Source organism: Geotrypetes seraphini, chromosome 7, assembly GCF_902459505.1.
Source record: "Geotrypetes seraphini chromosome 7, aGeoSer1.1, whole genome shotgun sequence".
NCBI classification, from domain to species: Eukaryota; Metazoa; Chordata; class Amphibia; order Gymnophiona; family Dermophiidae; genus Geotrypetes; species Geotrypetes seraphini.
In genome coordinates this window covers 139,345,272-139,367,198 of record NC_047090.1, presented here as the reverse complement: position 1 = coordinate 139,367,198, position 21,927 = coordinate 139,345,272, and the positions used below count along the sequence as shown (strand labels likewise).

General features: G+C 43.0%; 1 protein-coding gene across 2 annotated transcripts in view; it reads right to left on the bottom strand.

Moving 5' to 3' along the window:
* Window positions 1-4,892: 4,892 nt before the first annotated feature.
* The window catches only part of SAMD4A (sterile alpha motif domain containing 4A), a 382,186-nt gene continuing 365,151 nt past the window's right edge, over window positions 4,893-21,927 (bottom strand). For both annotated transcript variants that reach the window (XM_033953378.1, XM_033953379.1), the window contains 2 exons: window positions 14,055-14,138; window positions 4,893-6,084 (listed from right to left, as the gene is read on the bottom strand). In XM_033953378.1, coding sequence (XP_033809269.1) covers window positions 6,056-6,084; window positions 14,055-14,138 — 113 coding nt within the window. In that variant the 3' untranslated portion in view covers window positions 4,893-6,055. The remainder of the gene's footprint in view (window positions 6,085-14,054; window positions 14,139-21,927) is intronic.

Genomic DNA, 21,927 nt, shown 5'->3' with positions numbered 1-21,927 from the left:
GGCGTGGAGGGCGGAGATGAGGGTGCGGGAGGGGCACCACTGCCCCGGGCGCCTCCCACCCTTTCTGCGACACTGTCTGCATGGTGTGATTCTCCCCACGTAAATAGCAGCTTTCTGAAATCACTGTTTCAAATAGAGGCAATCTCCTCATACAAGGACTGCTGTTTGTACAAACAGATGCTTCTAAAATAAGAGCCTTAGTAAACTCTTTGGGGGTAGAAATTCCTTAAATTTGTAGGCAGTTTATTGCAAAGCACTCCAGGCTGGCCTATAAATGCTAGAATAAGGATAACAATATTGCAATAAACAACCTATAACTGATCACAGAGACAGCAGGTATACACAGCTTTTAAAAGAACTAGGAAAACAAAGTGAACTGTTTCTTACTCTGAGCCTTGAAATGATTCTGTTTGCTTATGAAACAGTTGCAGCTAAGGTAGATGGATAAAAAGAAAACAAAAAAAGAAAAAGAAAGGCACTGCCGCTTTATTACTAAATATCTGACTTCACAGTCTTACACATGCAACTGTTTTTATTTGTTTTTGGGTTTTTGTTTTTTACTTATATATAAATAGACTATTTTTTTAGATTCTAGTTTTTAATTTGAGCTCTATACCTGCAATCAATACAGGACTCAAACAGAGCAGGGAAGGCTTCTGATACTTAACAGAAGCTATAACCTAGGCGTTAGTTTTTAAAAACTGCAAAACACACAACAAAGGAGATAGCAGACCTGTACAGTATAATGTCAATGAAAAGTAAGCTTTAAAAAAAAATGAATTACATGGTTGTTAATAATGAATACATTATCATGGTTACCAGCCATAGCAAGATACTATAAGTAACAGTTCAAAAATAATATATCTAATAAACAGATAACCTCTGCTTTTGTGTTCAGGTAGGGAATAAATAGAAATTCAGTTCTGTAAATACCTCCTAGGAGTCTTCTTTTTAAAGAAATGGTGGTTCTGTGCTTTCACAGTTTCCTGTTTCCAGAGAGGTCGTGACCCAGGAGATAATACTTTTCTCATGAAAGAAGACTTATAATACTGCCCTGCTTGCATTCCTTTCACAACACTGCTTTACATTCCAGAAACTTAACCAAACCAGAGCCCTCGCGCTTTTCCCCTTCATTTACTCTCATCCAACCTTCAGAGACTTCATCTTCCAGTCAATACTATTAAAAATGAAAGAATCATTAAACTGGGAAGGAAAAGAGCACCTACGTGTTAAACCTCCAAATTGCTCACTGGAGGAATGGCTCCCATCTTCTAGAGCAGTGTCTCACAAACTATTTTTTTTTACTGTGGCACACTAAACTCGGGGCCATGTCTATAGGACCTCTGAGCGTGCGCAGACATCGACCGATGATGTCACGTTCATGTGCGTGGCATCATCACGTCAATGGCCATGCATACTTGGGGGCCCTCCAAAACCCAGATTGATGGGTTTTGGAAATCCCTCCATCAGGTAACCCTAAAATTCCAGTAAACCGGGGGGGGGGGGGGGGGGCTGAGAGAAGAAGATGAGCCGAAAACACACACAGTTTGCGATACACTGTTCTAGAGTGTTTACAGTTTGACTCACTTATTGGTTTAGGCCTTATTTTGGCAGTTTCCCCGCAAGTCTCTGGAGCCCGTGGATGCAGATATTTCTAGGGGCAATTTTCTGAGTTCCTACCTAGGTGCAAAGTGCCTGTGGCTCTCATACCTAATTTTCAAGGGAAGGTAGGAACACAGTTAAACTGCCATGGGTGTCCTTTCTAAGCATGATGTCATAGATGAGATCACACAAGCCGTCCGGATCAATTGTCAGCGAGAACCGGTGATGTCATCCATGACCCTTCTGTCACAAGCCAGCTCTTTCCCTGTTATCAGGAAAACCCAATTTACACAATCTTTTCCTTTAAACAAAACACATGAATGCTGAAAGATGCTGCATTGAATGAAGCACAGTTATGCTTCTCATCTTACATTTGTTGAAATCTTCATACACAGTAACCTAGTATATGAGAGCAGATAAAGACCAAATGGTCCACCTTGCCTGTCCAATAAGAAAGCCAGAGCAGCTCCTGCTGCCTCGTGCAGGGTATGACACACAAAATATTCTTCTCTAATGCTTGCTTTTATAAAGCTGCGGTAGAGGTTTCTACCATGGGCCAATGAGGCAAATGCTCCGATGCTCATAGAATTCCTATGAGCGTCGGCGCATTTACCTCATTGGCCCACGGTAGAAACCTCTACTGCGGCTTTGTAAAAGGAGCCCTAAGTAAATAACATTTTCATTTTCAGAGGAATTTAATGTAAGCTTTAAAAGAAAGTACACTCCTCCCTCCATATTTGTGGGAGTTAGGGGCAGTGCCGGCCGCGAATATGGAAAATTGGCGAATAACTTTTGGGCCGACTCTGACCCACCCCCACCTCCCTCCTGCATTCTGGACCTTACCTGGTGGTCTAGCAGTGGCGCGGGGCAGGAGCGATCTTCCTACACCCCTGCCCCATGCAGAGCTGTCATCGAAAATGGCTGCCGTTCCCGTTGTAGTCTCGTGCGACCATGGGAACTCACAACAGCCATTTTTGATGACGGCTCTGCATGGGGCAGGAGTATAGGAAGATCGCTCCCGCCCCGCGTCACTGTTAGACCACCAGGTAAGGTCGATTCACTAGAGGGGGGGGGGGTCCCGGCACAAAAAAACCACAAATAGTCAAAACCGCAGGTGCTACAACCGCAAATAAGGAGGGAGGAGTGTAAACCATTGTACCTCTTTGACTTTAGTGTTATGATGGTGATTGCAACACTCACCCTGAATGTAAAATACTGTCATTATTCCAAAACTTTATTTTCCCTTTGGTTAGTTCAACTGATTGACCCCTGGGCAGGCTGTATCTTTAACTCTTATTATAAATCTTGAGGGAGGGACCTAGAATGCTGAGTAATCTGAGATCTGATTGGCTGATGCCAACACACATCAGGAAGGTCATCATGCTTCCTGATTATAAGTACCTGAATAATTGCTGGATATTTCATATTTTGTTGAAATACTAGATAGGCTAGCAGTACACCATTCACTTTCCAGTTTAAATATAGCCTACCTGTGTATTAATTGGCAAGGATTCCACCTAGCCTTATGTCCATATCTGGAACAAGGCCAAAAGACAAGTTTTGTATCAAAGTGAAATCGACTAATACTAGGGCTATGTGCAAGGAAGAAAAATTCATCTAGTGTTCATTTTTTGGCAAATTTATTCAGATTTTGGTGTGTTCTTTCAGTGAGTTTCACACATTCATTTTAGGGGTGAAGTTATCACCATGGGTTACCGTTTAGATGTGTCATTTTATTGTGAACCCCAGTTATTAGTAACTAGGTCCCATTGCATAAAATGGGATCTGTGCTAAAACAGCAGAAGTAAATAGTAAAATAGCAAGTCTTTGATGGTAGTCCAGATTGATAACCTACTTGGAGTGCCATAACCCATCAGTTAATGCATGTTAAATCAATTTACTTCATACTAACATATGGGCATCCCTTATACTACCTTATATTCAATTGTAAACTCTGAATAACAACTGAGCAACTCAAAAAGGGGGGAGGGCCCTGGGTGTGTCAGGGGCATTCTGAAAAATTGTGCACCTTGTTACAGAATAATGGGTCAATGTGCCCAACCTCTGCGCCACATTTTGGATTTGTAGGTACAGAAAAAATAGTTAATGTCTTATTAAAGAAATGACAATTTTGCATGAGGTAAAACTCTTTATAGTGTATAAATCTTTCCTTTTGGCTAAGTCTTAATAATAATATTGTAATTTATAGCTAAAGAGACATATGATCAAGAAACTGTTTTATTTTACTTTTGTGATTATGATAAACATACCGAGGGCCTCAAAATAGTACTTGGCGGGCCGCATGTGGTCCCCGGGCCGTGTGTTTGAGACCACTGGGCATCAGCATTTAAACCAGGTTTCAGCAGGCGTTAAGTCTGGCATTAAAAGTTGGGGGCGCAGGAATCAGTGCTAGGCAAAATCCCATAAGGACACATGCCCTTTACAGAATCATGCTTATCGCTGATCTTTTCCAGTACCATTTATAGAATCCCGCTCTAATTGCCTACTATTTGATTTTCGACTTTTTTTTTAATAAGTAGATTTGTCTTTCTCATTAAAACAATCCCACTTCTCTTTACACAGAAACAAAACAATGAAGGCAGATGAAGGCCATATGGCCTACCCAGTCTGCCGACCCCTTTCCTGTCTCTTACAAAACCTATGCAATTGTCCCAAGCTTTCTTTTGCCTTAAATGCCCTAGTCCTTTCCAACTCTTCCGCAAATCATTAAAAAAATTTTCTATCGGAGTCCGAGAACGGTCTGTTAGCGTACAGAGATTCATAAAAATGAACAAATTGTTGTTTAATCTGCTGCTCCTGGTGTTCGGGGGGGTATGAATGCGGAGTGTTTGATGCATGATTGTTGTGACTTGAGGCCGGATGTTTGGGGCTTGTGTGTGTTTGCTTGGGGGTTTTAAGCTACTTAAAAATGTCAATTGTGTTGGGCATCCAGCCAAAGGGTTTATGTACTATGCATCATCTGCTGTCATGGTTTTCACTTGTTGATTTCCCTGGCTATTATATTTTTTCTATGCTATCCCCACTTCTGGTTGTATGTTCCCTTTGCAATTGCTAATAAAGATATTAAAAAAAAAAAAAAAAAAAAAAAAAAAAAATTATTTGCTAAACATTTTGAAAATTAATCCCCTTGTAATTTTAGCATATCTTTCTTAATTAGTGTTAACCGAGTTGAGCTTCCTCTGGTTGATGACCCGGTATATAAAGCTAAGGGCTCCTTTTACTAAGCTGCGATAGCGGTTTTAGCGTGCGCTGAATTGCCGCACGTGCTAGACCCTAACGCCAGCATTGAGCTGGCATTAGTTCTAGCCGCGCAGCGTGGCTTTAGCGCGCGCTAAAATTCTGCGTGCGCTAAAAACGCTATCACAGCTTAGTAAAAGTTTTAGCTTAGTTTAACTATTAAAGCAGAGAGCTCAGGTTAAATGGTGCACCTGGCCACTAAGATGCAAGTGGCTAATTGGTTGACATGGTGTATCATGGTAAATCTGTGATGCAGCATCTTTCAGCAGTTGCCATGAAAACAGCGGGCAAAAATCGGGGGGGGGGGGAGGGGGGGAGAGGAACACGCTGATAAAGCCTGCTCCATCCGCAATGTGACATGCCATTCCCTGCTTTCAACAACTTCCGCCTTCCTTCTTTACCTTCTTTCCCCTACTCCAGCGCTTTAAAGCACCAAAAGTTTGGCCTACTTAACAATGTCCATATTCACTAGAGGCTTAGGGCGGCTGCTACTTAAAAAGCAAACCAGCTGCTATTACAAAACAAAAAAAAAAAGCACATACAAATTAGAAAAAAAAAAACAACATAAAAAAACTTCCTTTACAACAGTAATATGAGGAAAAAGCATACCTAAACATTTCCAACACGTATGTACACTCGATATTTGCTCTTATGTAAACAATGCACAAACTGAACATTTTAAAAAATTAAATCTCATATAAAGTGAAAAGTTTTTTTCTCTTGTGTCATAATGCCACTGACAGAAGCTTAAACTCAAATGAAAGGGGATCACTATGAAATACATAATCTAGCTTACAATCTTCTGCATTTCTTTCTTATTTGGGGGGGAGGGTAGGGGTGTGTATGTCAGAAATGTAGCTGGAGGCCTGTTACCCTATATTAATACCTTGTCTTTAAAGATTTTTTTTCACAATTTCACATGTTCAAAACATTAGCTTTTCATTCAGGAAACTGTTTAAATCTTCAGAATCATATTCTTTAAAGTCCAGTAGTGACTAAGATTGATAAAAAGAAAAGACACCTTCTGTTTCTCATGATATGTCTGCAAGGAAAGTCCCTGTTTTCACAAAGTAAGAGGGGGTGGGGGAGGTAAAAATGATGGTTGAAGATTCCATTTAACTTCCAAAGCCTCCTGACACTGGACCTGCAGCTGTCTACATCACGGCCAGCGCTGTCACTGTAGTATTTTCATCTCCTAAATGGTAGAAGTTCTGTCAACACCATCTGAAAATATGCATAGAGGTGTTTTCAGTAGATGTCATAGCTTAAGAACATAAGAACATAATAAGCATAGCCTTACTGGGACAGACTAAAGGTCCATCAAGCCAAGTATCCAGTTTCTAACAGAAGCCAATCCAAGCAAGATCATAAGTATAACAAATTTATGCTGCTTATCCTAGAAATAAGCAGAGGATTTTCCCAAGTCCATCTTAATAATGGCTTATGGACTTTTCTTTTACAAAATTATCCAAACCTTTTTTTTAATATGTTCTCTGGCAATGGGACCGGATACTGTATATTCATTTCATATATGTATTTTTCCTATAAAGAAAAAGTGGAAAATATGAGGAGCATTCATTAATTTATCTATCTTAGTAGGAAAGGTTTTCAAAAAAAAGTTTTGCTTTATTTTTCAATATAGTCCCCTGAAAGCTCCATACACTTCTTCCACTTTTCCTGAAATGACTTTAACCCTTTTGAAAAGAATTCTTCTGTTTGACCTTCAAACCAGGACATCACAGCTTCTTTGACATCTTGATCACTTGAAAACCGCTGTCCACGGAGAGATTTTTTCAAAACTCGGAACAGGAAATAATCCGAGGGAGCCAGATCAGGACTGTAGGGTCGATGATTCAGTTGCTGAAACTCACATTCTCGGATGGCAGCCTATGATTGTCGAGACATGTGCACTAGTGCATTGCCATGAAGAAGCAGCATGCCTGCTGTTGAGTTTTATTCATCTTTTCTCCTTGATTGATTCTTGCAAAGTGATCATTGTGTTGGCGTAACTCTCCATGGTTAGGGTTGTCTTGTGTGGTATGATCTCCAGAAGCAAAGTTTTTCATCATCTCAGACGACAGTTGCCATGACTTTGCCTGCAGATTTTTCTGTCTTGAACATTTTTGGGGTGGGGGATGACTTGTGCTTCTACTGCATTGGCTCCATTTTGGACTCAGGATCTCTGTGACAGATCCAAGTCTCATCTTCAGTCACAAAACGATGAAAAAAAATTCACTTGGTCTTCTCAGAGCATCTCAAAGTTCTCCTGACAGCACTGGAGCCTAGTGGCCTTCTGACATGGCATCAGCATTCTTGAAACCCATCTTGTACTAACCTTGGACATGCCCTGCTTTTCATGAATTATTTTCCATTTTTTCAGCTATTTGGGAAACCTTAATTCATCTGTCTGACAAAATTAAATCCTCAACTTTCTTGCACATTTCTGTGGAAGCTGCTTCCACAGGCCGTCCAGTATAGGGTCATCTTCAATGGACTCTCTACAAACTGCTTGTTCCAAAATTTTACTATGTAGGATGATGTGCAGTCATGCGTTCATGGATCTCCTTTGGCTTTTTTCCCTTCTTTTGTGAGAAATTTTATTACTGAACGGTGCTTCAAATCTATTAGTTTCTCACTTGATTCGCACGAGAACTCTCCTGATATCCTGTCTCTTGGAATGTTAGATTCACACCGAGCCGCAACTGTGTATAAGTAACCTTGAGACATATCACAGCATGCACAGACTTGTTTCTTTCATGCTCAGGTAGATAAATTATTGAACGCCCCTCATACATTTAGAGCTCTATTTTATTTAGAATGTGGGGGTTTGAATTTAGATGACCAGGATAGGGTGTGCTCAATTCTGATGGTATATAGAAAAGGATGTGCTAATGCAGAGCCTTTTCTAAAACAGCTACAGAAGGCATGTATATATGCTGGCATATATAACAGGAACAGCCATTTTCTGAAGATATACATTAAAATAACATATGGCATGGATCCAGCAACTTCCAGATGGAGGTGTCAGCATTTACACGTGGAAGTGGTGAATTCACAATTTCACATATAAGTGGTGATACTGCATTTCCATGTTTAACTCCCCCATTTTACAAACTTGTATGTGTGTTACCATGGTTAAGCAGTAGGGTCGCATGTTTAACTTTCTTTAATTTTGGAGATGAATATAAATGACATAGGATTAAGGAGAATGATTCCCTTTATCCCCAGTTTAAAGCCCTAGCTAACACTTGCACATGTTTAAATATTGACAGAGACTATTTTCCCCCTACACATATATTCCTTTTGTAACACAGGGCACCCACAGATGTCAAGCCATGTCCAAACTATACCCAAACCATGCCCCTTTGGCATCTCTACATGGTTTAGATCTCCATGTTTAAAATAATGGCTTTTTGAAACAGGTATTAGAAGATTATGTTCTTACCTTGATAATCTTCTTTCTGTTAGATGAATTAGCTCTGGTCGCAAGCTGCTTGCAGAAGGATGTCAATCATATCAGCTCCTCCTTCTTTATCAGTGGAGTATAGTGCCCTCTGCAATTTGTACCAAAGCAATCGATATCCACTATAACAGAAGAAAGCAGAAAGAGGGGCATGGGGAATTTCCCTGAAAACAATAATACATATCTGTTCTGCTCTGTAACTCAAGGAAAAGAACAATAATTAGCATAAACTAATAACCTTCCAGCCCAGATCCTGTAGGAGATTCACAACTGCTTGCTCTCCCTCCAACTTTGACAGGGCTCTGACCAGTCAATCATCCAAGTATGGGTGTACCTGTATTCCCATCCTATGGAAGTGAGCTGCGACCACCACCATTACCTTGGTGAAGGTGTGCAGAGCTGCTGCCAACCCAAAGGGTAGAACTGCAAACTGGAAATGCCTTTGCAGGACATGGAATCTCAGATATCTCATCTGAGCCAGGTAAATAGGAATATGAAAGTACGCTTCCATCAGATCTAAGGAGGCTAGGAATTCCCTCGGTGTCACAGCCACAATTACTAAACGACCAGCTCCATATGGAAGCATGGTACTTTCAAGGCTACATTTACAGATTTCAGGTCCAGAATCGGTCTTCAGTCTTCAGTGCCTTTTTTGGGCACTTTGAAGTATATGGAGTATCTGCCAGAACCTGTTTCTTCTTCAAGGACTGGTTCTATGGCTTGAATGTCTATCAGCCTTTTGCACCATTACTTAGACCCTGGTCTCCTTTTTTGGCCATCCGGCTAGAAAATCCACAAATAGATCTGGAGGTGGGACACTGAACTTGATTTTTGACCCTCCCAAATAAGATCTAGAACCCAGTGGTCTGAGGAAATTTGCTTCCATGCCCTCCGGAAAGCCGACAGCCTCCCACCAATGTGCGAGAGCATGGCTGGCATCATTGTGTCTTCTTGGAGATAGGGCTGACACGAGCCCCCGAGGGTTGCTGGTATATTGGCATGCCAAATCTCTGTCTGGATCCCTGATAAGATCGCTGAGGAGAGGCACCTGGTTAATACTGGTGAGAACATCATGAGGAATGAAAATTTCCCCTGCCACCCCCAGCAGGTTGGCGAGGCCTGCTGTCTGGCAGAGCCTTAGGATGGCAATCCGTCACACTGGCCAAGAGGTTGTCTAAATATTTTCCAAATAGCATCTGCCCTTTAAAAGGCAGTCTGCTTAATGTGGCCTTGGAGGCTGAATATCCCGCCCATTGCTTGACCCAGAGCATCCTGCAAGTGAAAATGGCATAGGTCAACACCTTGCTCATGATTCTGATGATGCCAAAGAGAGATCCGCAACATAATCTACCTTCTCCAGCACCAGCTGGGGGCATACGTCCTCTTCTGCCACAGGACTCCGCTGCCATCTGGTGTGGCAGGCAGGTGCCACAAATGAGGCTGCCAGTGCAGCTTTTATCTCCAAAGTTAGCACTTTAAATTGCCTCCTAAGAACCATGTCTACCTTGCAGTCCTACACATCCTTTAACATCACGCTTCCTTTGTTAGGAAGGGAGGTGCACTTTGTTACTTGAGCCACCATGGAATCCACCTTTGGCTGACTAAACAGCTGATGAAATTCCAGAGCTGTGGAGGGGCATAAACCCCCCATCTAAATTCCCTTTTGGCCTAAGCCTCTAAACGCTGAACGTAGCAGCAGGGAAACATCCAAAATGAGGGTTTTTTTTATTGAGAATAGCCTACCTCTACGTTCAGCAGTTTAATCGCCCATACCACCACTACATCTAACCTTAAAACATATTCCCATCCAAAAAATTGCCCAAGTCCCAAATGCCCAAAACAAGACCTTTTAGGCGGAGGGGCCAGTCCTTCGCCTAAAAGCTGGATTCTGTAACCAGCGTCTGTCAAAAATAACACCAGTTACAGAATCCCCCCTCCCCCGCAACAATCGCGGCAGGAGAGATGCCTAATCTCTCCTGCTGCAATCGCGATCCCCCCTAATGACTGTGAACTGGCAGGAGGGATTTCAAGCCCTTCTGCCGACACCCCCGGACCCCTGACAATACTGGCAGGAGGGATCCCAGGCCCTCCTGCTGAAGACAGCACCCGCCCCTCCGCGAAACCCCTCCACCCCCGACAACACCGGCAGGAGGGATCCCATGCCCTCATGCCGAAGATAACCCTCTACCCCCTGACAATACTGGCAGGAGGAAGCCCAGGCCCTCCTGCCAAAGAGGGCACCCCTCAAACCCCCCCCACATTAACCTTAACGTTGGCTGGCCAGCCGGGTCTCTGGTCCAGCTGACCGGCAGGCCCGCCATCCTCGGAATGGCGGGCCTACCACTTCCTGGTGCATTGTGGGATGCACCAGGGAGAGACCTAGGGCCTGATTGGCCCAGGTGCCTAAGGCCCGCCCATTACGACTTGAGAGAACTGACTGCAGTCAATCATGGAGTGGCACCGGACCAGGCAGGAACGTGAACAGCATAAGCCTGCCTTCTGCGCCGCTCTGCCCGGCCCCGAACCGAAGATCCATCCGGCGAGGGAGACAAGCAGGAGCGCGGAAAGGGGACTTAAAAAAAGGTGCTGGGGCGGGGGAGATTGTGCCTCTGCTTCCTATGGGGGGTGCCTCTGCTGCCTATGGGGGGTGGGGTGTCTCTGCTGCCTTTGGGGGGGTGCCTCTGCTGTCTATGCCTGTGCTGCCTATGGGGGTGTGTGCCTGTGCTGTCTATGGGGAGGGGTGTGTGTGCCAGTGTTGCCTATGGGGGGGGGAGGTGACTACACTGCCTATGGATTTTTCGCTCTATAAGACCCTGTCCCGGCCTACCACTAGACCACCAGAGGGGGTCAGGGCAGTGGGAATATTTTTTTCCTGGGTTTTCCTCCTCTACAGGTGGGTGCGTCTTATGGTCCGGTGCGTCTTATAGAGCGAAAAATATGGTAATTCACTTAGAGTACAGACCCTTATGTCTTTGCAACAGAATTACTACTACTTACCATTTCTATAGTGCTGCTAGACATTCGCAGTGCTGTACATTAAAACATTCAAGAGGCAGTCCATTTGGCCTTTATCTGCCATCTTGTTTCTATGTTTCTAAACAAACAGGATAAGTAGGGGGTTAGGGAGTCTCGGGCATGAGTATTGTACAGGTGAGTGAGGTTTAGGAGTAAAAAGCAGGTTCAAAAAGGTAGTCTGGATTTGCAGGCCTATGCGATACACAGGGGCACATGTTTCTAAATAATGGCCTTGGTATATGAGCCTGTAAAAGTGCATAGCTTGGCCTAATTTTAAACCCTTTCAGTTATGTTGAACAATGAAAAGACCTAGAAACATGAATACTAAGATGACTATTCATTTGCTGGTGCTTAGGTTTGCATTATTTTTGATTGTTCCTTTGCTGGTTTTTGGCTCGACCATGTACAGAGTTCTTAGTTATGCTGTACTTTCTGTATTGCTTTTCTAGTTAATTTGAAACTTGTGTATTAAGTGGTATATTACGTTAACAATCACATTAAATAAAATCAATGCATGTTTTTGCACGTACTATTGGGGACTGCGCATGCCATTTTTCTTATGTTTATAAATGAGCCATAGAAAAATAGCAAGCTAAATGTTGCTATGGAAGATTATGGGGTCAATATTCTAAAGGGTTTAACCATTGAGCTGGTCATTCCCAGATATTCAGCAGCACTTAGCCAGTTAGGGCCGGAATCTGTAAATCACACTCAAAACCTGGCACTGGAAAAGATAGGTGCTGATTCTATCTCAAGGCACCACACTTACGCCTGCTGAAATACTGTGCAAGTGGCAGTATTCTAGAACTACATGCACATGCCCCTCCCTAGGCCACACCCCCTTTTGAGATATGTACTATAAGAGCTAGGCACACTGCCTTATAGAATAGCACACAGCCAGAAGTGTGCATAAATTCTAATGAGCACCCAATTATTGATAGTTATGAGCTCATTATTCAATTTACATCACATCTTGGGAGCATGCAAAATTTGGGTGTCATATATAGAATAAGAACATAAGAGCATAAGAATAGCCTTACTGGGTCAGAGCAATGGTCCATCAAACCCAGTAGCCCGTTCTCACAATGGCCAATCTAGGTCACTAGTACCTGGCCAAAACTCAAAGAGTAGCAATATTCCATGCTACCGATCCAGGGCAAGCAGTGGCTTTCCCTATGCCTTAGTAACAGACTATAGACTTTTCCTCCAGGAATTTGTCCAAACCTTTCTTACAACCAGCTATGCTATCCGCTTTTACCACAACCTCTGGCAATGCATTCCAGAGCTTAACTATTCTCAGAGTGAAAAAATATTTCCTCTTATTGGTTTTAAAAGTATTTCCCTGTAACTTCATCGAGTGTCCCCTAGTCTATTTAATTTTTGACAGAGTGAAAAAATGATCCACTTGTATCCGTTCTACTCCACTCAGGATTTTGTAGACTTCAATCAGACTAGATGGGCCGTGGCCCTTATCTGCCGTCTATTTCTATGTTTCTATATTTCTATCATATCTCCCCTCAGCCTTCTCTTTTCCAAGCTGATAAACCCTAAACTTTTTAGTCTTTTCTCATACAAGAGGTGTTCCATCCCCTTTATCATCTTGGGTTAGTGCTGCTGAATCTTCCCTCTGATCACCAAATTACTAACCAGCTAGGTTAGAAACATAGAAAAATGACGGCAGAAAAGGGCTATAGCCCATCAAGTCTGCCCACACTGAAGACCCTCCCCCCAACTTTACCCTCTTAGAGATCCCACATGCGCATCCCATTTACTCTTAAAATCTGGCACGCTGCTGGCCTTAATCACCTGCACTGGAAGTTTATTCCAATGATCGACCACTCTTTCGGTGAAGAAATACTTTCTGAAATGAAATACTTACTTTCCATTAAATTTTCCGCCCCTGATTTTTAGCGGATGCCCTCTTGTGGCCGAGGGTCCTTTCAGAAAGAAAATATCATCTTCCTCCTCGATACGACCGGTGATATATCTAAACGTCTCAATCATGTCTCCCCTCTCCCTACGTTCTTTGAGAGAGTACAGCCGCAAATTATTCAGCCTCTCCTCGTATGAGAGATCCTTGAGCCCCGAGACCATCCTGGTGGCCATTCGTTGAACCGACTCAATTCTCAGCACATCTTTTCGGTAATGAGGCCTCCAGAATTGGGGTGGTCTAGAGGCGGAGCAAAGGCGGAGCCAGCAATAATCAGTTAGCGGTGATATTCAGGCCATTGACCAGGTAAGTGAGTGGATAAAGTTAGGAAAGCTGAAAGGCTCTCCTAACTTTATCCACCAAGCTAACTGGCCAATGGTCTGAATATTGACCAGTACATGGTTGCCACATTAACCTAGATATTCAGTATCAGGGAGTGTGTGGCGAGTGTTTAGAGCTACAGCCTCAGCACCCCGAGGTTGTAGGCTCAAACCCCACACTGCTCCCTGTGACCCTGGGCAAATCACTTAATCCCCCATTGTCCCAGGTACATTAGTTAGAGTGTGAGCCCACTGGGACAGATAGGGAAAAATGCTTGAATACCTGAATGTAAACCACTTAGGTTTTAAGTGGTATATGAATGCTTAAATAAATAAAATTAAATATTTGGGGTTAACTCGTCCTGTGGCTGTCAGCAGCTTACATACTGATTAAAATTGTGGGCTGAATGTCAACCCCTATATATTTTCCCAGCAATTTAGGCATTATCAGCGCAGATACACTTACCACCTAGGGCATGTTCAGTCATACTTAAGCACAAAGACTCTAGTGTGTTGTTGATATCTGGTTCTGTCACTGGTAACTGGAAATCTGAAAGAATAGGAAGGTTCACAAGTGTTAAAAAGTGTAATCAAAGCCTTGTGCAGGCTCTTTATGAGGGTAATTATTTTCCACATTGAAAGCCTATTTTACCCATGAAAAAGGGATCTTATAAAATCATACATGAATATTATATATGATGGTGTAGTCTGGATGGAGAGAGAGTGAAGGTGTGATACACATGTGAATTTTATAAAATGCATGATTACACACAGATATAAATTTGTGTGTTACTGGAGCTGGTTCTGGGTGCCTAGTTTATACAAGCTGCTATCCTCTATTACTTCAAACCCATTGAAGAACAGAACATATATTCCCTCAATTCATTCAATTCCACCTACTATACCACTTTTGCAACAAATAATTCAACTTCTGCTGGATCGTCAGAATGCCAGCAAAGTAGTATAATTTCAGCTGGCTGGAGTTGTCATAGATCCGAATGCTGGAGTGAGAAACACATTTACTTTTTTAAAAAATTTTCTTTTAGCACACCATTGTGTTTACATTTTTCTTCATTTTATATATTTTTCATGCCAAGTACTATATAGTAATACTTGGCTTAATGATTGCAATGGCACCTCATCCGACAAACATTCGTTTCAAATCTTCTTCTTCGAGGCTGAGAGGTGTATCATAGATCAATAATGCGCTTCTGGCACTGCTCCGTCCATCTGACGGTTGAGAGCGATTTTGCAACAGTCAGATATGCGTTATTGATCTATGATACACCTCAGCCCGGATTTGAGCCGCCTGGGCCAATCAGGTCCTAAGGCTAGCCATTCAACAGATGGCTGGCCTCTTGGACGGACGGGCTTGGCACCCGTCTGTCCGACCAACATTTTTGAAGGTACGGGGAGGGGGTGTGGGGGTGTGGGTGTTGTGGGATCGGCGGGGAGGGGGGAGTGGGTTGCAGGTTGGCGGGGGGGCCATTGGGGGTTCGGGGGCGCCCTTGCGTCAAGGGCAGGAGGGCTTGGGCTCCCTTCTCCCCCCCGATAGTGTCGTGGAGTTTGGGGGTGCCACGGGCAAGAGGGCTTGGGCTCCCTCTTGCCCTGATAGTGTTGGGGAGTTTGGGGGTGCCGCGGGGCAAGAGGGCTTGGGCTCCCTCTTGCCCCAATAGTGTCGGGGAGTTTGGGGGTGCCACAGGGCAAGAGGGCTTGGGCTTCATCTTGCCCCTATGTCAGCGGGGGTGTGTGGTGGGGGGGCGCGGTTCGCCAGGGCAGGAGGGCTTGGACTCCCTCCTACCCTGATAGTGTTGCGGGGTTCGGGGGTGCCGCGGGGCAGGAGGGCTTGGACTCCCTCCTGCCCGGATCATTGTAGGGGGGGGGGATTCTGTAACCGGTGTTGTTTTTTACAGACACCGGTTACAGAATCCTGCTTTTAGGTGAAGGACTGGCTCCTCCTTCGCCTAAAGCTCTTGTTTTGGGCGTTTGGGAGTTAGGATTTTTTTAGATTGATTATATGCTGTTAGCGTAGAAGTAGTGGTGGTCTGGGCGTTTAAACAGCTGAACGTAGAGGCAGGTCATTATCAAAAAAACCTTCCTCTTGGATGTTTTTTTTGATAATGGATATTTTCCCTGCTTCTACTTTCAACGTTTAAGATCTTAGGCCAAAAGGGGACTTAGATGTTTTTTTTTATTATGCCCCTCTATGCGTTTTAGCACGGATTTAGTGCATGCTAAATCAACACGTGCGCTAACTGCTAACGCATCCATAGGATAACATGTACGCATTATCGTTTAGCGCGTGTTTAGCATGTGATAAAAAGCTTCCGATGGCTTCCTATAAGAGAGGGAGGACGGTGGGAGAACTTCTTTCTACTTACCGATATGAGATTAATAGAAGAGATGAGGGGACTATTTTTAATCATAATGCCTGTACCCAATGTCAATGGTGCGACTTAACAGTACAAGGCCCTACGTGGTCTGATCCGCGGACTAGTAAGATCTATCGGGCCCGTTCGAATACGTCCTGTCAGAGCTCTTCAGTTATCTACATGATTCAGTGTCCCTGCCAACTGCTCTATATAGGGCGGACGAGTAGAAAAATTAATGTACGATTAACCGAACATAAATCCAGAATTAATACAGGGAATTTAGAGGCTCCCCTTGTCCAGCATTGGAGGGAGAAAAAGCATAAAATTACAGATCTGAAATGGCGGGTCATAGATCAGGTTATGGGTGGGTGGGAGGGTGGAAATATCAAAGAAAAGCTAAATTATAAGGAACAAAGATGGATATACATGTTAAATACTGTTATACCTTTAGGTCTAAACGCTGAAATTGAGTGGTTTTCTCTAATCTAAAATGGATTTAGTTATCCAATCAGATGGGGGGTTGGTTTCACGCTAAATATGATGTCATCCCGTTTTTTCAAAAAAAGTGCTGTGGCTATTTATAGCCTAGAACGCCGCGGCCATGTTTCCTGAACTAAAAATCTATAGCGGGAAGCATGAGTCGCTGGATATAAGGTATTGCTAAACGTTTTTTCTATACATTGGTTTTAGATTTACTAGAACTAATTTAAAGATGACTAATTTAAAGATGATAAACTATAATGTATTTTTACTGTTGCAGGGGGATTGTCCTTGATACAGCCCATTCGGGGTGAAACATAGTCTATGTCGGAGTGCCCACCCCCACCCGCGTAGATAAAAGATAAGTTATTTGCTGATAAGTTAAAAAACTGTTCTAAAATTTAAAAAATGATAAAAAATGATATAAAGGCCTATGACGATCATGGGTGCCATAATTGACCTGTATGTTCTCTAAAGAAAAATAGACATACAGTAAGGTACTTCTGAGGTCTGCTAGCCTGAATTGTTTATAAACTTTTTGAGACCTTTTATTGCTGGCACTTTAATGATTGATATCTAAGAAGGTCTAAAATATTCGAGTCTGGTACAGTGAGTTTGTATGACTAGTCACATGACATTCTACAACAGTGGTCTCAAACTCGCAGCCAGGGGGCCACATGCAGCCCACCAGGTCCTATTTTGAGGCCCTCAGTATGTTCATCATAATCGCAAAAGTAAAATAAAACAGTTTCTTGATCATATGTCTCTTTAGATATAAATTCCAATATTATTATTAAGACTTTGTCAAAAGGAAAGACTTATAAACTATAGAGTTTTACCTCATGCAAAATTGCCATTTCTTTAATAAGACATTAACTATTTTTTCTGAGGCTCTGCAAGTACCTACAAATCCAAAATGTGGCCCTGCAAAGGGTTCAAGTTTGAGACCTCTGTTCTACAACATGCCCTCTTGTGAGATAAATATTCTGATGATAAAAAGTTGTTTAAAGTTGATAAATCACAAGATGATTGTGAAAAATTGCAAGAGGACTTTGTGAGACTGGAAGTCAAAATGGCAGAAGACATTTAATGTGAGCGAGTGCAAAGTGATGCCTGTGGGAAAGAGGAACCCGAACTATAGCTTTGTGATGCTCGGTTCTGAGTTAGGAGTCACTGCCCAGGAAAGGGATCTAGGTGTCATTGTTTAGGATATGTTGAAACCCTCAGCTCAGTCCCAGTATTCCTGACATCTGCTGGAGACAGTGTGGTACACAAGGGTCCTTTGAACATGTCTGGTGGACTTGTCCCGAGGTGTGTTTATTCTGGGATATGATCTTTTCTTTGCTGTTTGATATATGTGGAGTGATCAAAACTTTTCTATTCAAAAAATATATCCAGCCTTCTCAACCCTCCCTCTCTTCTCCCCCCTTCCTTGCAATTCTCCCGTTGTCCTCCTCCCCTCTTGTAACTCCCCTTCAATGACTCTAACCTGTAACCTTCCCCCTCAACCGCAACTCCCCTAAAGGTATTCCTCAAATTTCTTCCCATCCTCTTTTATTCTAAAACCTCTCCTATGTATCCAATCGTTAATTTGTAACTTCCTGGTAATGTCCAGTTATCTTCAAATGTAATCCGCCTAGAACTGCAAGATACAGGCGGAATAGAAGTCACTAATGTAATGTAATGTAATTATTGTAAAAGATATGGGGTGTGCATTATTGAATATGAAACCTGTAGGCGTACCCACCAAACTTTATAAAATTATAGCAACTATTGTTACAGCAGCTCGGCTGGTGTTGGCAGCAGCTCCAACTCATGCACAAGTAGGGCAAAAAATTGATTATGTCTTTCGTATGACTAAGTTGACTGCTATGAAACATTCCAGACTGGGAATGTTCCTGACATAGTGGAAACCGTACATCAACTGACATGATGCTCAGGGAACCCATTCATAATATAGCGCACGAACCTTGGACTACACAAACCCTCGGATGTTAGGGGTGTGGGTTGTTGGGAATCACTGTACTTTCTGTTGATGTGTATTGGGGCCTGGTATCAAAGAACCATGATACGAATGTTTTATGCTGTACTTGTACTTTTCTACCTTTGTGATGGTTTCAATAAAAATGTTTTAATAATAAAAAAAAAAAGAAACCCTCAGCTCAATGTGCGGCAGCGGCTAAGAAAGCAAATAGATATCATTTACTGTACTATTGTCCGTTGATACTTGGGTTTTGGAGATCCATTTGGGGTCAAGTGAATAAAATGTTGGAAAATCCAGTGGCATTGTCATACGTGCTATTTGCCACATTAATGAGGGCAAAAATAGAGGTCTGCACGGGAACGGAGATCATGTGAATCCCGCGGGTCCCGTGGGGGTCCCGCGAAAATCCCCCCTAAGCCACAGGACTCCCACGGGGACCCCCTCTAGCCAATGGGACTCCCACGGGGATGGAAGGCTTTGGAAGCAGGGTTCGTCCATATAATATAATGAACAAGTCAGCCTTAGTAAAAGAGGGGGGTTTATAAGTTAATTACCTGAACAGAAAACAAAAAAAGGGCTCCACCAGAGATTCCACAAGGAAAATAGCAGCGCAAACACAAAAGAAACTGTGGAATTGATGATCCTGTCAGAAGTAATTGCTGCTTTTTATGGGGACGGGCGGGGATGGAGGTAATTCCTTGCAGGGTTGGGTGGGGACGGAGAGGATCCTTGCAGGGACAGAGAGGATCCTTACGGGGACGGGCGGGATTTCTGTCCCCATGCAACTCTCTAGGCTAAAAGCCAAATATCTTCCCAGAATAATAAACTTCTCTTTATTATGACAGGGATTGCAATACAACTTATTATGAGAAATTGGAAAAGTTGGGATTCGTTAAATTATATTTTCTGGTGGGAATCTCTATACCACACATTTAAAATGGAACATAAGATTGCTATACAGCAGGGACATTATAGAAAGTTTATGGATATTTGGGAGCCATTGACAAAATTCTGTAAGGAATGACTGTTGATTTTGCCCTTTGATCATACACGTCCAGGGTGGGTGGAAAGATACTTTAAATTTGAGTGCAATTTTTTTTGGGGGGATGATATATGTATTTGTCATAGAATATAATTTTGATTGAATGTAAAATGCTGTTAAAATGTAAAATGTCTGTATAATATGTTGCACTTATTTTTGGCTTTAAAATGAATAAAGATTTTTTTTTTTTTTTAAAGAAAGCAAATAGAATGTTAGGAATTATCAGGAAAAGAATGGAAAACATAGATGAAAATGTTACAGTGCCTTTGTATCGCTCTATGGTACAGCTGCAAGTTGAATACTTTGTTCAGTTCTGGTCGCCGTATCTCAAAAAAGATATAGTGGAATTAGAAAAGATACAGAGAAGGTTTGGGATGATTTCCCTAGGAGGAAAGGCTAAAGCGGTTAGGGCTCTTCAGCTTGAAGAGACGGCTCAGGGGTGATATGACAGATGTCTATAAAATACTGAGTGGAGTGGAAAGGGGCAGATGTGAATCGCTTGTTCACATCTTTCCAAAAATACTAGGACTAGGGGGTATGTGATGAAGCCACTAAGTAGTAGATTTAAAATAAACTGGAGAAAATATTTCTTCACACATGTGTAATTAAACTCTGGAATTCATTGCCGGAAAATATGGTAAAATCAGTTAGCTTGGCAGGGTTTAGAAAAGGCTTGGATAATTTCCTAAAAGAAAAGTGTATAGGCCATTATTGAGATGGCTTGGGAAAATCCACTGCTTATTTCCAGGATAAGCAGCATAGAATCTGTTTTACTACTTGGGACCTGGGTTGGCCACTGTTGGAAACAGGAAACTGAGCTTGATGGACCTTGGGTCTGTCCCAGTATGGCAATTCTTATGTTCTTATGTTATGTTCTCTTACCACTTCTCCCCCTGCAACCGTTGCCAGCAAAAATATGAAAGTGTGGAAACACTGTGAAAAACCCTCATAGATGCCTATATTGGAGTTCTTTCATAAAATTACCACCTACACACATACAAGGCAATTCTAGAAAATGCAAAGGGGCGCCTATATGGAAAGTTATGCATGCCAATGCACCACACACTATTCTATAAGGTGCCTTAGTGCACACCTAGGTGCCAATTTGTTGGGGGTGCCGGCACATCTCCACCCCCACGCCACGCTCGTGCCCCCCTTCCCTACCCCCGTACCTCTTTAAAATTTTGCCCTGCTGGCCTGGCTCCCCCCAAAATTACTTCTGGGTCTAGGGGCCAGGAAGTGACATCAGAGGAAAAGCCAACACCCGTGTGAGCAGCAAGCCAGAGAAGCTGCTCACGCTGGTGAAGATTTAAAGAGGTACTGAGTGGAAGGGAGGGCACGAGTGTGGCGTGGGGGTGCACCACCGCCCCAGGCACCTACTACCCTTGCTATGCCACCGCGCACATCTGCATAGTGGGCAGAGCATGGGTGGACTATGTGTGCTTCTTATAGAATACCATCAGATGCACCCACTTACGTCTGCCACTGACTTGGCTTTAATGAGAATGCCTTCTTTTTGGGCACATCAGCATCATTATAGATTTAGCGCTTCCTATGCTACATCAGGGCACCCAAAAGAAGGCAAAAATTTATACAATTGGTCCCATATAGCTTACTGCACATGGGAAGAATATGTAGCAAACAAGCAGTTACATTGTTCCAATCTACATTAGGACTTCAACATGCCTGATGCAGACTGGAACAAACTTACCGCTATGACCAGCGGCAGCAGAAGGTTACTAGCCTCCATACAGGGAGCATGCCTCAAACAGATGGTATTGGAGCCCACCAGGGATCAGGCGATTCTGGACACTCACCAATGGAGACAGTGTCACAGAGGTTTCGGTAGGAGATGCTTTGGCCTCCAGTGACCACAACATGGTGTGGTTTCACCTCAGGAAGGGAGTCACTAGGTCAAATACATCGACAAAGGTCCTTAACTTTAAGGCAGCTAACTTCCAGAGCATGGGAAATTTTGTCTATGAGATGCTGCAAAACCCAGACACGACAGACAATGTGGAGGTACTGTGGTTGGCTCTGAAATCTACCCTGCAGGAAGCAACCAAAATCTACATACAAACCGTGAGTAAAAGACGGAGAAATAATAGACTCCAGTGGTTCTCCGCAGAGATCTCGGAACTAGTAAAGCAGAAGAAAAGAGCATTTATATCCTACAAACAATCACAACGACCGGAAACTAAAGAAGCCTATCTGGTGAAATCTAGAACTGTTAAAACAGCAGTCAGGGATCCCAAACTCAGGATAGAAGAAAAAATAGCTAGGCATGTTAAAAAAGGGGATAAATCATTTTTCAGGTATATTAGCGACAGATAAAAGAACACAGACGGGATTGTGCGCCTCAAGAAACCTGACGGTAACTATGTAGACTCGGACTCAGATAAAGCATGCATCTTAGATCCTTTCCCATCCCACCTTTATGAAAACATTCCTGCACAGGCCA